Below are 18,478 nucleotides of genomic sequence, written 5' to 3' on the forward strand. Positions count from 1 at the left end.
CCTTGCACAAAGGTGGAGGTAGCGGTCCTGCTGCTGGATTGTTGTCCTCCTACGGCCCCCTCCACGTCTCCTGGTGTACTGGCCTGTCTCCTGGTAGCACCTCCAGCCTCTGGACACTACGCTGACAGACACAGCAAACCTTCTTGCCACAGCTCGCATTGATGTGCCATTCCGGATGAACTGCACTACCTGAGCAACTTCTGTGGGTTGTAGAGTCCGTCTCATGCTACCACGAGTGTGAAAGCACAACCAACTTTCAAAAGTGACCAAAACATCAGCCAGAAAGCATTGGTACTGAGATGTGGTCTGTGGTCCCCACCTGCAGAACCACTCCTTTATTGAGTGTGTCTTGATAATTGCCAATAATTTCCATCTATTGTCTATTCCATTTGCACAACAGCATGTGAAATTGATTGTCAGTCAGTGTTGCTTCCTAAGTGGACAGTTTGACTTCACAGAAGTTTGATTGACTTGGAGTTATACTCTGCTGTTTAAGTGTTCCCCTTATTTTTTTGATATATATATATATATATATATATATATATATATATACATACATACATATACTTCAGATTCTCCCATCACTTCATGGATAGGTGTTACCTTAGGTCCAGGTAATCCTTCTCCTTGTGGTCCCCTTTCTCCTGGAAGCCCCTGCGATCCCTGAGGTCCCTGTTACAATGAAAATCATGAACAATATATCATTCTTCACTTGTAATACCTGCTGAGTTACCACTATAAACACTCCTTTCTTTACAGTCCAGTTGTAACTTGTTTTACAATGATACTGTCATATTGCTCCTAATACGACAACTGAGAAAAGCAGGATGGCTGGAAGCAATATTTCCGATTGTTTACCTAATTGTGTCCAAGAGAAAAAAACAAACTTTGGGTCGTTCATTCAGTGCTGATCTTAATCTGTTACATCTAAGAATAATTTCTGCTTGTGGGTTTTATAAAACTACATAAATTCATCTACAGAAGGTTTTTGAAGATCTGTCAGAATCAGGACAGAATATAGAAACCTGTCCCAGCATGATTTCGGTGTAGGGAAATCACTAGGTTATTGCTTTTTTCAAATTAATTGGTTTATTATAAAGGAGAGATGATTACATTTATAATGATATAATAGAAAATAGACTATATAATTACTTTTTTTTAATATGTTCTGACTTTAGAAAAATTTACTATGCTAAACTTTCACTAAAATTCAGCACCAATACTCTGAAATTCTATTGATGTTATTCTGGAAAAATGTATTAACGGGAACCTGTGAGGAAAACTAATGTCAAAACATTATTTACCTGCATCTGTAGTAGCAATCTGCAGATAAAAACAGTTTTAAGCATATGTGGCAGCCTTAGGGGTCGTGCACATGGCCATAATAATCGGACGAGTGCTATCCATCGTTTTGACGGATAGCACTCATCCCCATGTTATTCAATGTGGCCGAGCACATGTCCGATTTCTTTCCTCGGACCGAGTGGCACGATTAGCCTCCAATATTTGGATCACACTTGGCCATTCAAGTCAATGTGTCCATGGAAAACATTGATCTGCACTGCACTGCACTGAGATGCGAGTGTGCGTTCGATTTTCAAGGACAGATTGAATGGAAAAGGTGGACAAACTTTTTTTTTCTCTACCTCCGAGAAAAATCGGATCCTACTCTGATCCCACCCTGATCCCATCCTAAACACACCCTGATCACACCCTGATCACACCCTGATCACACCCTGATCACACTCTGTGAATAGCATAATCAGGCCAATTTTCACTGATGAGAGAAAAACAGTTGTGTGATCCTAGCCTTATTGGAAGTGCAGCTGCAGGTAAAAAATTAAGTTATATTCTCTCTGCAGCCGCTCACTTTCAGTCACTGGAGCAGAGCCGGGGCTGTGATCAGTCACTGCTCATTAAACAGCACACTCACTGTGTACAGAGCATTAACTGATATCACAGTCCACGTGCCACCCAAATGACTGAATGTGAGTGGCTGCAGGGAGAATATAACTTAATCTTCTACCTGCAGCCACACTTTCAACTGAGCTGCCACATGTAGTTCAAACTGTATTAACCCCCAGGTTACTATTAATACTGTTTTTTTCTTTTTGCTAACAGGCTAACAGGTTCCCTTTAAATTCAATAGCTCCATACAATATGAACCATTGATAAAGTGAAGAGATACTTACTGCTGGTCCTGGTTCTCCAATTCCTGGTGGCCCATTTGGTCCTGGTCTGCCTTGTAGACCCAAGTCTCCCTAAAATGATTAATTTATATTAATTGATTTACCATTGATAAAGATCATTTAAACAGTGTCCTCCTGGGACATCTACATTTCTTAACATAACACCCCCAACGGAGAGCTAAATGTTGGGGTCTGGCTGTTGGAACCCGTAGCAATCAGCTGCTAACCGTGAGAATAGCTATAGTCCATATTTTGCTGGAAAAGAAATATAAAAATATATGGCACTGGCAAACTTGACTGCTGATAGGATGTAGAACTTTTTATTGTTCTTACCTTGGGTCCAGGTAGTCCTATCCCTGTTTCACCTTGTACTCCTGGCGGTCCTGCAACTCCTCTATCACCCTGTGGAAATTAATAAAATTAATTCCTGATGATACATTTTTTGTTAAAGTTTAACATAATAACTTAAAAGGAGATAAATAGTGTCAAGTGCCATGAGTGTTGTATGATAAATCAGGGCACCGCTTTCTGAATATATGCTAGCATCAGAAAAAAAGAGTAATAAGAATCTACAGAGACCTCTACGGATTAGGGCTGCTACAGACATCCGTGAAATATGGTCTGAGCACTGACAGCAATGCATGGACTGTCCGCGGATCTCTGACTCGAACGTGACAGCTGAGAGCCGACAATAGTGATGATGTAAACCTAGCCTTTGTAACTGGGACGAGGGGGTCCTGTGCTTATGCTTTCCTGCAATTGTATTCCCGGTTGATGGACAGCAGGGTGTCATATCCGTGTCTGAACATACTACTGCAACCCCTGGCCTGATCGCTAGGCGGCGTCGCACTAATATTACGATTACTGCTGGATTCCAGCAGCGGGTCAAAGTTTCGCTTTTAGGTTGCGGAGTTTAGTTATCCCTTTCCTGTCCACCTGTGTTTTGCTGCAGTGAGCTGGTATATAATTAGCTCTTTTGCTGGGAGCTATGAGCAGTTCTCCCTTCTATATAAACCCCAGCAGTCTCTAGCTGCTAGTTATTTAGTTAGTTCAGTTAGACCTGGGCTCCCTGATCCTTTGCTCCTATGTGCTATTTTGTATTTCCTGTTGTCTTGTATTTCAACCACATGGTTGCCTCTCGATTTTGTCCTTTATGTCACTTCTCAGTATTGACCACTCGTGGCAAACCTCTTGCCTCTGGTTTGCTCCTACGGAAAGCAGCACTTCATGGAAGTAATCCAGTGTAACCCATTGCAAGACTAGGGGGCGTCCCCTGAGGAAGCAGGGTGAAACACGCATAGGATCCAAGGTCTGCACTGCGTCAGCTCATGTCTTATACTGTTCTATTCTTATGCATAGAATGCGTGGCTCCCCTCATCCCCAATCCTGGTATGCGTGGCACCCCTCATCCCTATTCTGGTATGCGTGGCACCCCTCATCCCCAATCCCGGTATGCGTGGCACCCCTCATCCCCAATCCCAGTATGTGTGGCACCCCTCATCCCTATTCTGGTATGCGTGGCACCCCTCATCCCTATTCTGGTATGCGTGGCACCCCTCATCCCTATTCTGGTATGCGTGGCACCTTTCATCCCCAATCCTGGTATGCATGGCACCCCTCATCCCCAATCCCGGTATGCGTGGCACCCCTCATCCCTATTCTGGCATGCGTGGCACCTTTCATCCCCAATTCTGGTATGCGTGGCACCCCTCATCCCCAATCCCGGTATGCGTGGCTCCCCTCATCCCCAATGCCATTATGCGTGGCACCCCTCATCCCCAATCCTGGTATGCATGACACCCCTCATCCCCAATCCTGGTATGCGTGTCACCCCTCATCCCCAATCCTGGTATGCGTGGCACCCCTCATCCCCAATCCTGGTATGCGTGGCAACCCTCATCCCCAATCCTGGTATGCGTGGCACCCCTCATCCCTATTCTGGCATGCGTGGCACCCCTCATCCCTCTTCTGCTATGGTGGCACCCTCATCCCCAATCCCGGTATGCGTGGCTCCCCTCATCTCCAATCCCATTATGCGTGGCACCCCTCATCCCCAATCCCGGTATGCGTGGCACCCCTCATCCCCAATCCTGGTATGCGTGGCACCCTTCATCCCCAATCCCAGTATGCGTGTCACCCCTCATCCCCAATCCCGGTATGCGTGTCACCCCTCATCCCCAATCCCGGTATGCGTGTCACCCCTCATCCCCAATCCCGGTATGCGTGTCACCCCTCATCCCCAATCCCGGTATGCGTGTCACCCCTCATCCCCAATCCCGGTATGCGTGGCACCCCTCATCCCCAATTCTGGTATGCGTGGCACCCCTCATCCCCAATCCTGGTATGCGTGGCACCCCTCATCCCCAATCCTGGTATGCGTGGCACCCCTCATCCCTATTCTGGTATGCATCGCACCCTTCATCCCCAATCCTGGTATGCATGGCACCCCTCATCCCCAATCCTGGTATGGGTGTCACCCCTCATCCCCAATCCCGGTATGCGTGGCACCCCTCATCCCTATTCTGGTATGCATAGCTCCCCTCATCCCTATTCTGGTATGCATGGCTCCCCTAATCCCGGTATGCGTGGCACCCCTCACCCCCCGCCACTATACACACATCCCAAAAACAATAAACAGTTATACTCACCTTTCTTCTCTGTACTCCAGCGCTGCAGCGTCCTGTTCTGCCGGAGGCAGGGGGAGGAGTGCGGCGACAGAGCAGCGCGCTGTCCGGCGCCATTTTGCTGAAGACACACTGTAAATGTGTCTCACTCCGCCCCCGGTCTCCGCTGAAGAGAGGCGCCGCGGCAACACTCTTCCCGGTCAGGTAAGTATGGCGCCGGAGATTGCAGTGTGCGTTCAGTGCCTACGCATACCGCGATCTCCAACGCCATACACCTCCTCTTACCTGTAACGGGTGGATGCGGTCTTCTGTCTGGAGCCAGACTGCGCGTCACACATGCGCAGTCTATCGAGGCTTTGGACAGAGACCCGCATCCCCAGTTATATTATAGATTACCTCTACAGAAATACTACCATACCCTCTGTTTTGAAACAATGACTTTTGATACACATGACCATATATCTTATTGATCCATTGCTTGGCGTTCTGGGTTTCAGGTGGAGAATGGAGTTGATTACCAATTTGCTGTAGCAATTTTAGTTTTTTTTGGCAATGCTTCTCATTGAAAGTGTTCAAGTTGTACTGTTCCTTGCAATGAGTACCTCTGCGTTTCTATGCCTCATTGCAGCCATCATTACACTTATACATCTTCAGATTGTAAACTTTCTCTGCTAGAATTCCTGCAGGGAAACCAAAGAAATGAGCTGGAGCACAAGTTGGTATATGTGCAATATGTAAGAGCACATTCACACTGTAGCCATTTCACAGACAAAACCCAAGAAAAAACAAAATGAGCATTTACCCTACAGCAAGTAAATAAGTAAATAGTAATAGTACATGTAAATAACATAGGGTACTTGATTAACACTATTTTTTTTTATCAAAAAACATCCCACCACAACAAGGTGTACCCAATTGGGACAGTCTTATCCTATCTTTACTATTAAAACCTTACTTTGTGTCAACCGAACTCAATGTGAAAAAGAACAGATCAGGAGAAGATCAACTGTTCAGCCACCTTCCCATGGGAAGCTAAACCAATGAAATGCCTAGCTCAGAAAGGTATATTCTCATTTTGTTTTTTTCTTGGGTTTTGTCTGTGAATCTGAGGCATTGCATGTATACCTATTTATATTCCGGCTCATTTCTTTTGTTTTGCTGTAGTTTCTTGTACCTTGTACGAACAGGCGTATATAGCTTCCTATGGACAGGTGGCTGAACAGTTGGCACCTGGCCTGCTCTTCCCTTATTCACATTGAGGTCGGCTGACACAAGGTAAGGTTTTAATACTAGAGACAGGATAAGACCATTCTGATTGGGTACACCTTGTTGCAGTGGGATGACTCTACGGCTCTATGCCCACTCCGCATTTTTTAAGCGTTTCCGCAGAGGCAATTCCGCTGCAGAAACGCTTAAAAAACGCTTGGTAGAAGGCCTGCCGTGTTCCCCAATGATAATCCGCATGTGCTATGCACATGCTGCGGAAATTTCCACTGCGGATTATCATTGCAGAAAAAAACGCAGCACTACCAATTATTTTGCTGAATCGCGGCGCTTTCGCCGCCATTGACTTGCATTGGAACACATGGAATTCGCATCACGGCATCTGTACATGCTGATAACTTGCGGTTCAATGTGCGGATGGTACGAGGGTCTGGAGAAGAGGAGACTCTCCTCCAGACCCGGGTACCATAGTACCTGTAAAAAAAAAGAATAAAATAAAAAATATACATTATACTTACCTTCTTATGACCCCCGGTGTCCTTGTCTTGGCTAGCCGGCAGCTCATGGTAGACTAAAAGGACCTGCGGTGACGTCATTTAGTCATGTGACGGGTCACACGACCGCCGACGTCAGCGGTCGCGTGACCCGTCACATGACTAGATGACGTCACCACAGGTCCTTTTAGTCTACTGCGAGCTGCTGGCAAGCCAGGACAGATCGGATAAAGACACCGGGGGCCATCAGAAGGTGAGTATAATATTTATTTTTTACCATTCTTTTGGTCACACTATATAAATCCATATCATTTGCATGGATTTATAAAGTGTGACCAAGTTGTCAAGCACTTTCCAAGTGATGTGACGCGCCCCTGGGCCTGTGTCGCGCTGCGGTGCGCACGCGGGAGCTTACCCGGAGCCGGATCCGTGGAGGGTTGTAATCTCGTGGCGGTGACCCGGTCCGTGCCCAGGGAGTCAAACTAGACGGCAGTCTATTAGTAGTAAATAGTTGATGACTACGCCACCCGTTGAGTGCAGCCAGGAAGCTGCTGCTGCAGGGCAGACCGCTGAGGCCGGTGGTAGGATTGTGCAGCGTGATAGTATAACCCCCAACGGGAGGGGTATGGCCTCAGGGCAGCCGACGTGGATGATGGGGGTAGCAGGAACCACTCAGAGACGGTACGGTGTAGTTCAGGGTCTTTACTGGTAACAACGACAGACCCTCCCGGAGTACTTGCTAGCAAACGGGGCATGGTCAGTCTTTGAGCAGATGGGATCTCCCCTGGCCAGGCGTAGTTGTAGGCCTCCCAAACTGACTGTACTCTTCTGGCTACCTTGCTAGAAGCTGATGTAAGTAGCCCACGTCCCTGAGTGTACCGTGTGGTGCTCACCCGTATGGCCGGTGACTCGGGGCCTTCTAATGGCTTCCGCTCCACGATGGCGGTGCTGGTCCCACGCGTGTGACCGTGCCTTCGGGCTTCTGGGCCAGAGGACCTGAAATCCCCTGCCCGACGGATTCTGCTGCTGGGTAGGAGTTAGTCCCCACAGCCTCGGACTCCGGGTCCGGTAAAGAATCTTCTTAGTCAGGGCGAGCTCTGTAGCTGCCAGCCCCTGACTCCTTGTAACTCTGCTGTTTCCTATGCTGCTTCTCTTCTCCACTCTCCTTGTCTGACTCACCCTGCCTCAGCCCCGGGTTTATACAGGGGAAGTTCTTCCCCTCCCAAGACTGGGCAGGAGGTGTGGCATGCACAGGATCCCTGACCAAAGGACCTCCCACCTGCTCTCAGACATAATATCTCTATCACTGTGGCAACCAGACCCCTGGGGTGTCACATTCCCCCCTAGTGAAATTTAGTACTCCGGGACTAAACACATTTAGAAAAACATAACAAAGTATAACAATAACAATACTATAAGAAAAACACATAAGATGGTTACGGCGTGTCCGCAACCGGATGCAGTCTTTGAAGAAAAGCAAAGGTGTCCATTTCACCAACACAGGGAGACGTAACCAGGTAGGGGTCTGTCCTACCCCGAGTCCTTAACAGTCTCTAGTCCATCCTGGGTTACGCTCCAACTATATACAAGGATTCCTGGTAAATCCACCAAGGTTTCCTAAAAATAACTAGAAACACAAAATTATACACAAGCAACAAGACACAGAAAAACATAAATAAAACAATTTATACACTTTAAATTCTCCAGCGTGCGGGTAACTGGCCTCTAGTGGCCCGAGTGGACCTACGGAGCTGACTGTCTGGCCCTGAACTACAGGGTGTAGGAGCTGTCAAGGGTAAACTGGGCAGCTGTCTACCGGCTCTTTGTCTCACTAGGGGTACGGCAGGCTCACTATAAGCAGAGGGTTGATTCTCCTGTTCTGCTTGTGTGGAGTCTTCTGCCTCCTGGACCGGCTGTTCTTCCAGCTCTACCCGTTGCTCCGTAGGTTCTTGGGATGATGGTTGGAGGAAGGTGAGTACGGGTACCACAACTGCACCATTGACTTGAGTCCAAGACTGAGGAAAGTCCCCGAGCACGGTACTAACCATATCTTCCCTTTCTTCCACGGGTCGATGGTCTTCTTGTTCCTCTTCAGGGTTCCTCAGTTGTTCGGGACACTTCTTCAGGTGGTCCCGGGATACAATGGCTGTGGTTTCCCCTCCGTCTTTACTGATGGTACAGACCTTCGGGTTCTCGTGGCTTGAGGGCAGTACGGTGTACGGGTCCTTCTCCCACTGGTCGTCCAACTTGTGGAGCCGTCTCTTCCTCTTCAAGACCTGCTCTCCGGGTACCAGGGGAACAGCGGGAGCATACTGGTTGTAAGTTTTCTCTTGTCTTTCCCTAGCCTGACAGAGACTTCGCTCCACGCTCTCCTGTACTCTCTGGTACTGCTGCTGCCTCTCTGTGTCCCAGTCTGTTTCTGGTGAAGTGTCCTCGGGGGTCAGGACTCCCATTTCCAGGTCAACAGGTAACTTACCAGGTCTTGCCCTCATTAGGTAAGCCGGGGTACAGTTGGTGGAACCTACCGGGATGTGGTTGTATAGGTCCACCAGATCGGGCAACTTTTCAGGCCACAGACTGCGTTCTTCCAGGGGCAATGTTTTTAGAAGATCCATTACCACCTGGTTCATTTTTTCACAAAGTCCATTAGTCTGCGGATGGTAGGGTGTCGTCCTTATCTTCCGGCAGCCATACAGATTGCAGAATTCCTGAAAGACCTCCGCTTCAAAGGCAGGTCCCTGGTCCGTCAGCACTTGGTCCGGGTACCCGTGTGGACGGCAGAAGTGCTGCTGGAAGGCTCTAGCTGCTGTTTGAGCCGTTAAGTCCTTGACGGGGACGACAACCTAGAACCGGGAGTAATGATCCACGATGGTTAACGCGTAGACGTAGCCACTTCTGCTTGGGGTCAGTTTTACATGATCCAAGGCTACCAGTTCCAACGGTTGCCGGGTGACGATGGACTGCAGGGGAGTCTTCTGGCTGGCTCGGTCCTTCCTTCTCAGGTTGCACGGGCCACAATCTCTGCACCACTTCTCGATGGTTCCCCTCATGCCTACCCAGTGGAACCGCTCGCGCAGCAGGAACTCCAGCTTTTTCCACCCAAAGTGTCCAGCTCCGTCGTGGTATGCCTCCATCACCATGGCTGCGTCTCTTCGTGGCACCACTACTTGCCAGAGTAATTCATGCGTCCGGGAGTTAACCATTCTGCAGCACAACTTCCCTTTGTAAAGGAACAGTCGACTCTTCTCTGCCCATAGTTGTTTGGCTTCCTCCGGAGCGTCTGGTTCAAGGCGAGCCTCCGGCCGAGTCAGCATCTCCTTCACCAGTCGGACGGCAGGGTCGCTGTCTTGCGTTTCCGCCCAGTTGTAGTGGGGTAAGGGGTTCGACGTAGCAGCCTGCTTACTCCTTACCCGGTGGGAATACTGAATAGTCCCATGACGGTGGAACGCAGGGAGTTCAACTTCTTCCAGTCCCTCCGGATCTTCTCCTCCGTCCGGCAGGTTGGGCATCCTGGACAGGGCGTCCGCGTTGGTATTGGAGCGTCCTGCCCGGTATTTAATTGTGAACTCGTAGTTGGACAGACGGGCCATCCACCTCTGCTCCAGGGCACCGAGTCTTGCCGTGTCCAGGTGTGTCAGCGGGTTGTTATCCGTGTACACGGTGAACCGGGAAGAAGCGAGGTAATGCTTAAAGCGCTCAGTGATTGCCCATACTACGGCCAGGAACTCTAACTTAAATGAGCTGTAATTCTCGGGGTTCCTTTCGGTGGGTCGCAGTTTTCGGCTGGCGTAGGCGATTACTCGTTCCTTCCCCTGCTGGATCTGGGACAGTACGGCTCCTAACCCGATGTTACTGGCGTCGGTGTAGAGGATAAAGGGCTGGCTATAATCCGGGTACGCCAGGATTTCGTCCCCCGTGAGGGCCATCTTCAGCTGGCGGAAGGACTCTTCTTCCAGCTCTTCCCATTTGAAGGGCGGCTTCTGGTTCTTGGCCTTCCGGGACTGGCCTATCAGGAGGTCCTGCATAGGTGCTGCCTTTTTGGTGAAACCGGGAATAAACCTTCGGTAGTAGCCTACCAACCCGAGGAACTGCCGCACTTCTTTTACGCTGGAGGGGCTTGGCCATCCCTTAATTGCGGTGATCTTATCGGGGTCGGGAGCCACTCCGTCAGCGCTCACCACGTGTCCCAGGTACTGCACCTTTGGTTTCAGGAGGTGACACTTGGAGGGTTTCACCTTTAGGCCGTAACTCGCCAGAGCCTCGAACACTTCCGCCAGGTGTTTCAGGTGGTCCTCATACGTCTTGGAATATACGATGACATCGTCCAGGTACAACAGGACCGTCTCGAAGTTTCTGTGGCCCAGACAACACTCCATTAGGCGTTGGAAGGTTCCTGGTGCGTTGCAGAGTCCGAACGGCATGCAGGTGAACTCGCTAAGTCCCATCGGGGTGGTGAATGCGGTCTTCTCCCGGTCCGCCTCTGCTACAGGAACCTGCCAGTACCCGCTAGTGAGATCCAAGGTAGAGAAGAAGTTAGCAGATCTTAAAGCAGCCAATGACTCCTCTATCCTTGGTAAGGGGTACGCATCCTTGTGTGTGATACGGTTGATTTTCCGGTAATCTACACACATCCTCATGGTGTTGTCTTTCTTTTTGACTAAAACTAATGGGGCTGCCCAGGGGCTACAACTATCCCGGATTACCCCAGCCTCCTTCATATCTCTAAGCATCCCCTTGGCGTGTTGGTAATGTGCAGGGGGTACGGGTCGATACCTCTCTTTTATGGGAGGATGATCTCCCGTGGGGATGCGATGTTCTACCCCCTTGACTCGCCCGAAGTCTAACGGGTGTTTACTAAACACTCTCTCATACTCTTGAACCACCCGATAGACTCCTTGTTTCTGATGTGAGGGAGTGGAGTCAGTACCCAAATGTAGTTGCTGACACCAGTCCTCCATGTCTTTCTTAGAGCCGTTACCTTCCTCCGGGTGAGATGGAGGCAAGGGTTCCACAGATTGTATAGAACTTTGATTAGTGGTATATAATTTGGCTAGCGTGGCATACCGGGGCAGGTACACTTCCCTCTCCCCGATATTTATTATGCGAATGGGCACCCTCCCATGGCGTACATTGACCACCCCCCGTGCTGTCAAAATGGTGGGCCTACTGTCTGAGTAAACTGGTTCTACCATTGCCTGGTAATCTCTACCTCTCAGACCAATAGCTGCCCGGCACCAAATCATCATTTCACTTTTTGGGGGCATGGCAATAGGAAAAGGGTCACACATTCTTACGCTACCAATCTCACCGCCGGAGAGTTCCACTTGTTGCCGTTGCATCAGTGCCCGGATCTCTTTCTGGAGCACCCGCTGCTCGCCGGAGCTGGCATTCTTGGCAACCTGCTGTAAAAGGAAAATCACCTCTGCAAGACAATTTTCAATTACATTAGTTCCTAGAGTTATTTTTGGGTGACTCTCATGTTTATCGATATCTACAATGATCAGTCCCTGTGCGGCCAGTTCGACTCTACCAATTTTGATGGTCACCTCTTTAAATCCGATCTGTGGCACGGGCTGACCATTGCTGGCGATGATACTCAAGTCGTCGTCGGGGTAGCGGGTAATATCCGAGTCATTCCAGTACTGCTTGAAGAGCACGTACGGGATGGTGGTGACCTGTGACCCGGTGTCCAGTAGGGCACTCATGGGAATGCCATCCAGTACCACAGGCAAGACTGGACGTCCTCCCACATATCTGTCGCGCCAGTTCGATGGGCCTGGTGATCTTTTTCCTGGGGGTTGGCCCTCTACCCCAGGTTGTGCCCGTTTAAAGAACAGTACCTTGCCATATGTCCGGGTTGATTGCAGCGGCGGCAGATGGGTCGTCCGTCCTCACTGTATCGGTCACTGGGTCTTCCTCTGGCCGGTGGGGTCCTCCTTGGTCGACGCCACGGGATGTCCTCCGGTCCGGATGCCAGCTGGATCTTCCCTGGGGTGGAAACCTGTAAAGACTGCACAGTTCGGGTTAGCGCAGCAACGCTCTTAGCTAGCTCTTGGACCTGATGGTGTAGGTCTGGAGCCGGGTCATTGTCCAAAGCCTGCGCATCAGCTCCCACAGGCCCTGCTGACAAGGGCGCCGCCTCCTGGTAGTAAGTGGTAGTGGGGCGTCTGTGGGTCACAACGCCACCTGGTGCCGGTTCTCGGAGCACCCGGATGGCTCTGTCCTTGAACTGTGCAAAGTCCAGATGGGGATCCTGTAAGGCCATTGCCCGCAACTGGGTTCGGTGGGCATTGCAATATAAACCCTCTATAAATTGTTCAGTCAACAGCCTGTCCTCGTTTCCCACCCCATCAGGGTCGGTCTGCTTTATGGCCCTCAGGGCCTCTTGTAGGTTTAGTGCATAGTCCCTTATACTCTCATGCGCTCGCTGCTTGCACCCGTAGAATCTAAGCTTAATCTCGGCTGAGGTGCGGGTATCAAAGGTGTCCTTCAGCCGGGTTAGTATCCCTGCGACAGTCTTCCTCCCAGGTGGCCAGGATTTTACTTCCCTTTTGGCTGCCCCGGTTAGTTGGGCCACCAGGATGCTCACTTTTTGCTCTTCTGTGAGGGGGTACACCTGGAAGAGGCTATCCAGCTTTTCTCTAAAGTCATGCAGGGTATGTGACTCCCCTGAGTACTGGGGTAGCCAAGCTGCTCCCGGGATATAGGGCATGGTGAAGGGCATAACTGCAGCAGCGGTAGCGCTGGCGGGGGTTGAGGCAGTGAAGCTCTCCTCCGTATCCGACATCTTCCTCCCCCCTAGTGGACCGTGGCCTACCTTGCGATGATCCTCTTCCGTAGGCCGCGGCTCCGCAGTGGATCGTCAGGGTTGAGGACCTTCCGTCGCGCTCCTGTGACGTCGGCGTCTGCTGGGCTCCTTCCAGGACCTTACGCAACGTCCGGACGTGAGGCGGGGCTTCAGTTCTCGCACGCTTTCGGAGTCCACGCCCCTCTTCTTCCCGCGCGGCGTCCTCAAGATGGCGTCCAATGGCGGGAAAACTCCACGGATGGCGGGAAGAAGGTCGAAGATGGCGCCGGATGGCGGGAAAACTTCACCACTGGTAAGTTTGAACAGTCTTTGCTTTTCAGGCACGCAGTACCCGGTGGTTGCGGGCACGAAATCCTGCCGACTACGCCAAAGTTGACGCGCCCCTGGGCCTGTGTCGCGCTGCGGTGCGCACGCGGGAGCTTACCCGGAGCCGGATCCGTGGAGGGTTGTAATCTCGTGGCGGTGACCCGGTCCGTGCCCAGGGAGTCAAACTAGACGGCAGTCTATTAGTAGTAAATAGTTGATGACTACGCCACCCGTTGAGTGCAGCCAGGAAGCTGCTGCTGCAGGGCAGACCGCTGAGGCCGGTGGTAGGATTGTGCAGCGTGATAGTATAACCCCCAACGGGAGGGGTATGGCCTCAGGGCAGCCGACGTGGATGATGGGGGTAGCAGGAACCACTCAGAGACGGTACGGTGTAGTTCAGGGTCTTTACTGGTAACAACGACAGACCCTCCCGGAGTACTTGCTAGCAAACGGGGCCTGGTCAGTCTTTGAGCAGATGGGATCTCCCCTGGCCAGGCGTAGTTGTAGGCCTCCCAAACTGACTGTACTCTTCTGGCTACCTTGCTAGAAGCTGATGTAAGTAGCCCACGTCCCTGAGTGTACCGTGTGGTGCTCACCCGTATGGCCGGTGACTCGGGGCCTTCTAATGGCTTCCGCTCCACGATGGCGGTGCTGGTCCCACGCGTGTGACCGTGCCTTCGGGCTTCTGGGCCAGAGGACCTGAAATCCCCTGCCCGACGGATTCTGCTGCTGGGTAGGAGTTAGTCCCCACAGCCTCGGACTCCGGGTCCGGTAAAGAATCTTCTTAGTCAGGGCGAGCTCTGTAGCTGCCAGCCCCTGACTCCTTGTAACTCTGCTGTTTCCTATGCTGCTTCTCTTCTCCACTCTCCTTGTCTGACTCACCCTGCCTCAGCCCCGGGTTTATACAGGGGAAGTTCTTCCCCTCCCAAGACTGGGCAGGAGGTGTGGCATGCACAGGATCCCTGACCAAAGGACCTCCCACCTTCTCTCAGACATAATATCTCTATCACTGTGGCAACCAGACCCCTGGGGTGTCACAGATGCTAAAATCGACAACCCGCATGCGGAAACGCAAGTGAAGAACGCTTCACATCCGCTTGTCCCTGGCAGGAAAACGCATGTAAAATCTGCATGTACAATCCGCATGCGTTTTTTCTGCCAGGGAGATGCAGAAACGCTCAAGAAAAATCCGGAGCATTTCTGCATCGTGGGCACATAGCCTTACACTTTTTGATTAAAATAGTGTTAACCATGTACCCTATATTATTCGCACATACTATTATTATTTACTTACTATAGGATATATGCTCTTTTTGTTTTTTTTCTTGGGTTTTGTCTTTAGAATTCCTTCAAGGCCAACCACTTCTTGTGGTTAGCATTCAATAGTGGGCCTACATAGCTACCATATGTAGTGGTGTGTGTCCAACCTGGTTGTCAAATGACATATAATCACCATCAGCTTTAAGACAGCAATGGGGCATCCCAGGTTAGACACTAAGACTTTTATGGCTATGCTATTAATGTTTTTTAGGCTTTTACAGACTTTCAAAAACTTTCCCAAAGTGCTGACGTTAAAAACAAGAAAAATGTCAAAGAACATTACAAAGGAGCTACATTAATGATTTCATACTGCTTATACCCCTTATTTTTTAAAAATCGAGAAAGCCACAAATTCACCAAGGAGAAGACAAGACATCCTGTTGGGTGAGCAGCTAAAGGAGTCGTTAATGTAGATGTAGCAGATGCACTTGACTGGAAAAAGGGACCCGAGTCACAGAAGAGGAGACCAGAATTATACATGGCCCAGTAGGTGAAAGCCTCCTACAGACTTTGCATTGAGGTGCGTGACATTCGGATTTTGCCTTTACATCCAAATAAATTACGCTAACTATACTGTATATTTTTGAATATTTAGACAAACTCCATTGTTACCCATGACTTCTCTCCATTGGAAGGTGATTATATTACCCTGAAAGCCAATATACAGACATTATTTTTCACTTTTTTTCTATGATGTTTTCTATAACACCCCAATGGTGATTTGTTACTGAATTACATAGTGTTTTTATAGAAATTGAAGTAAGGTATTAAAGCCCAAAAATGGATAGCAGATCAGGAGCCTATGATATCAGAATTTATTGATAAAGTTAACTGGCTAGTAAATTTGGAAAAAGGCAAATACCTAAAAAGAGATGCTATCTCTAAATTTGACAAGATATGAGGTCTATGGATTGATGACTCTGGTCCGACATCTAGGGAACTGAGGAGATTTCACCTTGGCTTGCTTTGAGTTACGTTTATATCATGCCTCAAATTAAACTTCTTTGAAAATTAATTAAAATGTTATTAGTACTTCCACAAGTTATATGTAATTGGATTGACTATTGTTACTATGTTCAAATATTTGTTCATCTAATTATGCTGGTTTTGCAGAGCCAAGATGTATAAATAACTCCTGTTTAATGCCTCTGAAGGTTGAGGGGTGGAGAACTGTGTTTCTCCAATGTTTGTCTGGTGGTTGTTTTTTCCCTATTTTTTTAATTTTTTCCTTTGTGTAAATCTTTATAAAAATCAATAAAAACCATTTGATTTAAAAAAAAAAAGAAAAGAAGTAAAGTGTTGTAGGATTTGTAGCCTACTATTATTTTTTTAATGGTAATTTCTCAGCTAGAAAATTAAGTGTTAGCATGGCTTAAATGGATCCCTGTGGTTGTTTTCTTTATGTGACAGATTTAGACTATAATTTGTTCTTAGACTGCAGGGAATTTGATTTCGATAGCAGATTACTCCTGGAGCGTTTCATTCAATGAAACTATATTATGAAACCGGAAGTAAAGTAACTACTGGATAAGGCTATGTTCACATGGAGCGTATACAAAGGGGATTCTACATCCAGATTTACTGGTTGAAATTATACAGAGTGTTACAGAAGAAAAAAAGTGGTCGAAATTTTTAGAAATCTCATCCATACACTACCCCAAAAAATTTGCACAGAACCTGACATAGGGTTATTAAATCCTGAGCATGTTAGTTTATGTTGCAGATTTAAGCTATGTTCACATGTTGTGTTTTTGCTGCATTTTTTATTGCTGGCAAAACCTGCTCTCTTGGCAGTAAAGAAGCTGCTTACAAAAAGCAGGTTTTGGTGCCTTTTTGAGAATCACAAAGTTCAGCTTTGCTTGCACCACAGAAGCATGTACACGGTAAATTTGGTCAAATTATTTAGTGGAAAAATATTTTTATGTCTGAAAAAATAGCGACTATTCTGAACAAAAAAGTTCATTTGAGTTCATGAAAAAATAAACAATTACAAATATAACGGGGGGAGGTGAATTGGTTGGGAATAATTTACCTAAGACATTGGCAGAGCATTGAGTTTGTAGGACACTGTTTACTTTTACACTTTGGTCAGCCCTTGAGTTGATAAGGTATTGTTCAATTTCACACCTTGGTCAGCCAATGTTTACACATTACTAATTTAATTAAACTCTACTAATCCTAACTGCCATGCTCATGTGAGGAGACCAAGACATTTTGGTTTAAACTTGGGAAAATCACAAAAACAAATGGGTTTCACATACTGCTGTACATGTTTTTTTTCACAAAAAAAACTGCGAAACCTGATACCTGCGTTTTTGCTACGCTTTTGCTGAGCTTTTGCAGTTATTCATTGCTTTCTATGGGTGAAGAAACGTTGCAAAAATGGTGAAAAAATGCTGAAAGACGTGATATGCAGCAGTTTTCAAAAACGCCAAAGTTTTCCAATTCAGTCAGGAAAAAGAACAATGTCTGAAATCTCATAGTTTTTGCTGTTACTGTAAAACGCAACTTTTAATTTGCATAAATTTCCATAAACAACATCAGCAAAAAAAAAACTGCAGCAAAAACACAACTTGTGAACATAGCCTTAATGTGGATTTCAATGAGGAAGTCAAAATCCTCAACTAGCTCTGGATATGTATCAGATTTCACTGCAGATTGTGAATGGATTCCCGCAAAATTGGCAACTATTGAGGAAAAAAATCCCTGTTTGAAAAGTCCAAATAAAAAAAATAAAAAAACTCACCCTAACCCTTCCCTGGTCCCCGACCAGTATCTACAGTTGAAACCAGAAGTTTACATACACTATATAAAAAGACACATATGCACATTTTTCTCAATATCTGACATGAAATCAGAATAAATCTTTCCCATTTTTGGTCAATTAGGATTACCATCATTTTTAATATTTGCCAAATGCCAGAATAATGAGAGAGTAGAGAATATTTTAAGGCATTTTTATTACTTACTGCAAAGTCAAAAGTTTACATACACTAAGATCACTATGCCTTTAAACAATTCTGGACTGTCCATATGATAATGTCATGTGTTTGGGAGCTTCTGAAGGGTTTTTGGCAACATCTGAGTTAATTAGAGACACACCTGTGGATGTATATTAATGCACACCTGAAACACACTGCTTCTTTGTGTAGCATCATGGGAAAGTCTAAAGAAATCATTCAAGATATCAGGAGAAGAATTGTGGACTTGCACAAGTTTGGCTCATCCTTGGGTACAATTTCAAGATACCTGAAGGTGCCTCGTTCATCTGTACAAACAATTATACGCAAGTACAAACAAGATGGGAATGTCCAGCCATCATACCACTCAGGAAGGAGATGGGTTCTGTATCCCAGAGATGAACGTGCTTTGGTCCGACATGTGCATATCAACCAAAGGACAAAAGCAAAAGACCTTGTGAAGATGATGGCGGAAGCTGGTAAGATTGTGTCAATAACCACAGTGAAACGAGTACTGTATCAACATGGGCTGAAAGGCCACTCTGCCAGGAAG

The 18,478-nt window shown here is 47.8% G+C and overlaps 1 protein-coding gene across 1 annotated transcript in view; it reads right to left on the minus strand.

Annotated features, from left to right (window-relative positions):
- Nucleotides 1-18,478, minus strand: part of COL28A1 (collagen type XXVIII alpha 1 chain) — a 99,529-nt gene that overhangs the window by 58,417 nt on the left and 22,634 nt on the right. Inside the window, exons 11-13 of the mRNA XM_073646119.1 lie at nucleotides 2,523-2,591; nucleotides 2,193-2,261; nucleotides 604-672 (exon numbers count right to left, since the gene is read on the minus strand). Of these exons, the coding sequence (XP_073502220.1) occupies nucleotides 604-672; nucleotides 2,193-2,261; nucleotides 2,523-2,591 (207 nt within the window). The remainder of the gene's footprint in view (nucleotides 1-603; nucleotides 673-2,192; nucleotides 2,262-2,522; nucleotides 2,592-18,478) is intronic.

The sequence above is a fragment of the Phyllobates terribilis genome, unplaced genomic scaffold (genome assembly GCF_046119375.1).
Source record: "Phyllobates terribilis strain yellow unplaced genomic scaffold, ASM4611937v1 Scaffold_9__5_contigs__length_417890890, whole genome shotgun sequence".
NCBI lineage: Eukaryota > Metazoa > Chordata > Amphibia > Anura > Dendrobatidae > Phyllobates > Phyllobates terribilis.